At 40.7% G+C, this 3,735-nt stretch overlaps 1 protein-coding gene across 1 annotated transcript in view; it reads left to right on the forward strand.

The window, feature by feature from the left end:
* CSRP3 (cysteine and glycine-rich protein 3 (cardiac LIM protein)) overlaps positions 1 to 3,735 on the forward strand; it is a gene marked incomplete at its 3' end in the record, with an annotated part of 7,464 nt that extends 3,729 nt beyond the window's left edge. The window contains exons 3-5 of the mRNA XM_009076291.1: positions 1,203 to 1,338; positions 2,571 to 2,664; positions 3,668 to 3,735. Coding sequence (XP_009074539.1) covers positions 1,203 to 1,338; positions 2,571 to 2,664; positions 3,668 to 3,735 — 298 coding nt within the window. The remainder of the gene's footprint in view (positions 1 to 1,202; positions 1,339 to 2,570; positions 2,665 to 3,667) is intronic.

Here is a 3,735-nt window from a genome sequence, read left to right on the forward strand (position 1 = left end):
TTAGCAGTTTTTAATGATGTTCAGTCTCTTCAAGCCTTCTTCACAAATTATCACCTCCCTCAACAGGCAATTATACTGCAGAAGGAGCCCTTGTATACCAGTCCAGATGTAAATACTCACTGCAATTGTAATCTGCCATTGGGAGCACAGTGGTGAAGTCATACTCACTATAGAACATGAGAATATATATTTTTTTCCTTTTAGAGGCTAAAATCCAGTTAGGTTTTACTCTTAGAGAAATAATCACGCTACCACATACTGTTAGCTCTCCTCTCAATGGGGGAAATAATATTTCTAAATCCTCCCTGTGGCTCGAATAACACTTAAAACCACACTGAGTGTGTTTGAACAAAGGAATTCTAATGGGATACCATCTTCCAAAAGCACATAATTAGCTCTGACAGTACATTTTTATAGTATTTTTCTATGATTCTCAAAGCTGCACATTTCCAAATCAACGATGCTTCCTTCTGGTATAACTCTAAGGAAACCAATTAACCAATATGCTGTGGAGGGAATAAAAGCTTAAACAATGTATTTAACTGTAGCTTCTTGTATGATCTGAATTCATTATGGGGAGAGTTCTGCATCAAAAATTGTCACATCCTGGAGATATAATGACCTGTTGCTGTCCAACAATCTGACAATTCAGAACTCACTGTGTGAAAGGCTTTAAGCTAGCACAAAGACACAAAGCACAGAGTCCAGAAATGCAAAGGAAAAGTACTTTTCTCATGTGCTTTTGACCCTAGGCCAGAGAAGAACCCCAATTCCCTGTCCAAATGTTAAACCAACTGCATGCAAAAATCTACATTTTTATGACCCACTTGTGGAGTAGAAGCAGACAGCTGTAACAAAGACTAGAGAGGTCTTTTGCTTGTATTTTCCCTCTTGCCTCTGCATAAAACAAAATTGGTTTTTACTTTCACTTTTCATTAAACATAATCTTTGCTGCTCGTGGCTGCTGTCAGCTCCATGCACTCAGCCCAAAACAGGTAACATCAGAAGTTACAGTACCAGCTGTTCCAACACACAACACAGAATTCAATACCTTTTTTTATCCCCTTTTGCATGTCAAAGACCAGAAATTTAGCATTTTTTTATCCCTCACCAAAAAAAAAAAAATAAATAATGAAATCCTTTTTCTAAGGAAGTTAACATTTCTAAGCAGCATTTCAAGACACTGAAACCTTCTGTTTCAGGGAGTCCCCAAAGCCTGCTCGTCCTTCTACACCAACTAATGCTTCAAAGTTTGCCAAAAAGGTAGCAGATGTGGACAAATGCCCCCGTTGTGGCAAATCAGTCTATGCTGCAGAGAAGATCATGGGAGGAGGAAAAGTAAGTAATTACTTCAGCACCAGAAGCAGAACACTTTTCTAATGTGATAAACTACAGCTAGTAGGTCCCTGATCACTTCAATTTTTATTCACAGCCTTGATGAAGAAAACGTAAGGATGAATTAGCAAATTGCTAGAGGGATGTGCTCTCTGGTTTAAAACCATGTGCTATTTGTAAGCCTCCTTGAACTTTTTGGTGTCTGAAGAGTAACCCCCAAGTACAGTACAGCCTGGCTCCACCTCTGGGGATATTTATAAACATCTCTAGTGGCAATTGCAGATGTAGTAAAGAGATCCTGTAACTAAAACAAAAGAAGACTGTCTCACATGACATGCCAAGCTCTCTGCTCTAGGAACTCTCCCTAGAATAGCAGCTCTGCACATTGAAGAGGCCAAAACAAGAGCAGCATCTCTAGCTCTCTGCCTTTTACTAGACCTCCATGAATAATTGTCCATTACTAACAAAGTCACTAGGTAACATCTTGCCATGGGATAATAACCAAACTGGAAAAAGACTAACCTAGCATGAGGGAGGTAAGGGAGATGATTGTCCTGTTCTACTCTGCACTGGGGTGGCCTCACTCTGAATATTGTGTGCAGTTTTGGGCACCACAATATAAGAAAGGTATTAAGCTATTTGAGAACGTTCAAAGGAGGCAACAAAGATGGTGAAGGGCCTTGAGGGGAAGCCACATGAGGAGTGGCTGAGGGCACTTGAGCTGCTCAGCCTGGAGGAGACTAAGGGGAGACATCACCACTGTGTGCAACTTCCTCACACAAGGAAGTGCAGGGACAGCACTGACCTCTTCTCTCTGTGACCAGTGATGGGACCTGAGGGAATGGTCTGGAATGGTGTCAGAGGAGGCTTAGGTTGGGTATTAGAAGGTTCTTCCCCCAGAGGTGGCTGAGGGCACTTGAGCTGCTCAGCCTGGAGGAGACTAAGGGGAGACATCACCACTGTGTGCAACTTCCTCACACAAGGAAGTGCAGGGACAGCACTGACCTCTTCTCTCTGTGACCAGTGATGGGACCTGAGGGAATGGTCTGGAATGGTGTCAGAGGAGGCTTAGGTTGGGTATTAGAAGGTTCTTCCCCCAGAGGTGTTTGGGCACTGAGCTGAGCAAATGGAATCCACGAGATCAGCAAAACAATTTTAACCTGTTCACAGCATTATTTGTGGCTGTTAGCTATGCCCTTTCTGTAACACCAACTGAACTGTCTCCATTTCCTCAGCCTTGGCACAAGACTTGTTTCCGCTGTGCCATCTGTGGGAAGAGCTTAGAATCCACCAACGTTACAGACAAAGATGGAGAGCTCTACTGTAAAGGTGAGACTTGGAGTGAGCTGAACTGGGATACTGAGTCAATCTAACATTAGTCTCTCTAGACCTACGATTGTAATCGTAACTTACCTTAACTTCAGGAAATTTAATCTTTTTTTTTTTTTAACCACTTTCTGAAAGCTACGGTAACATTGCAGTTGCAGCTTCTACTATTAACATTTAAGTTATAAAGCTGTAATTTTTCTACAGATATGAAATCCTCTCAAATCTGTCCTCAGACCTTCCAATAGAACACTGGTCCTTGCACCTGCACAATCTCACTCAAATCAAAAACCCGCAAAGAAACAGAGCTTCAAAGCTCACCTGAAATGGAATTCTTGCCAGTGAAAGTGTAAAGATACTTCCACTGTATTGGTAGCACAGAAGATATTGCATTAATGCTAAATTATACATTTAGATGTTCTTCTCAGATCCAGAAAGTTCACAGACTTCACTTGACTCCTAGAAACCGCTTAAGAGGAAAAAAATATGCAAAGGTGTTATATCCAAGGCAAAAATTAATAGAGAACCCTAAGGAATACTGAAGTTCATTAACTTGGGGAACATTCTGTCAACCACAAGTGATCAAACCAGCATATTTGGAGAAAAATGCTGACTACTTCCTTAGCAGAGTTGTGACAAATAACTCTGCACACACTTACCAATGCAGATCTCAAATGGAATTGTTTAAATGCCCATTAATACTTTCTTTTAACATTCTTGAAACTCTCTGACTTACTCCTCAGTCTGTATTACTAATCAGACCAAGTTTTACTGAGTATTTTCAGACAGGAAAGTTGCTTTAATGAAAATGTTCCTTAGATCTCAAATACATAGTTTCCTCATTTATTCTGAGATCATCAGATATGACTGTTGTGATTCCCAATTTCACTATTAGGACCTTTCAACACCTGTGGGAAATATGCTATTTCCTTCCCTTTATTAACTTAAATTTGCAGCAACCTGAAAACTAAACCCAAACATTTACCTCTCCCTCCTTCTTTTGCAGTTTGCTATGCAAAAAATTTTGGTCCCAAAGGACTCGGGTTTGGTGGCCTCACTCAAGTGGAAAAGAAA

This window comes from Acanthisitta chloris, unplaced genomic scaffold, assembly GCF_000695815.1.
Source record: "Acanthisitta chloris isolate BGI_N310 unplaced genomic scaffold, ASM69581v1 scaffold23246, whole genome shotgun sequence".
Taxonomy (NCBI): domain Eukaryota; kingdom Metazoa; phylum Chordata; class Aves; order Passeriformes; family Acanthisittidae; genus Acanthisitta; species Acanthisitta chloris.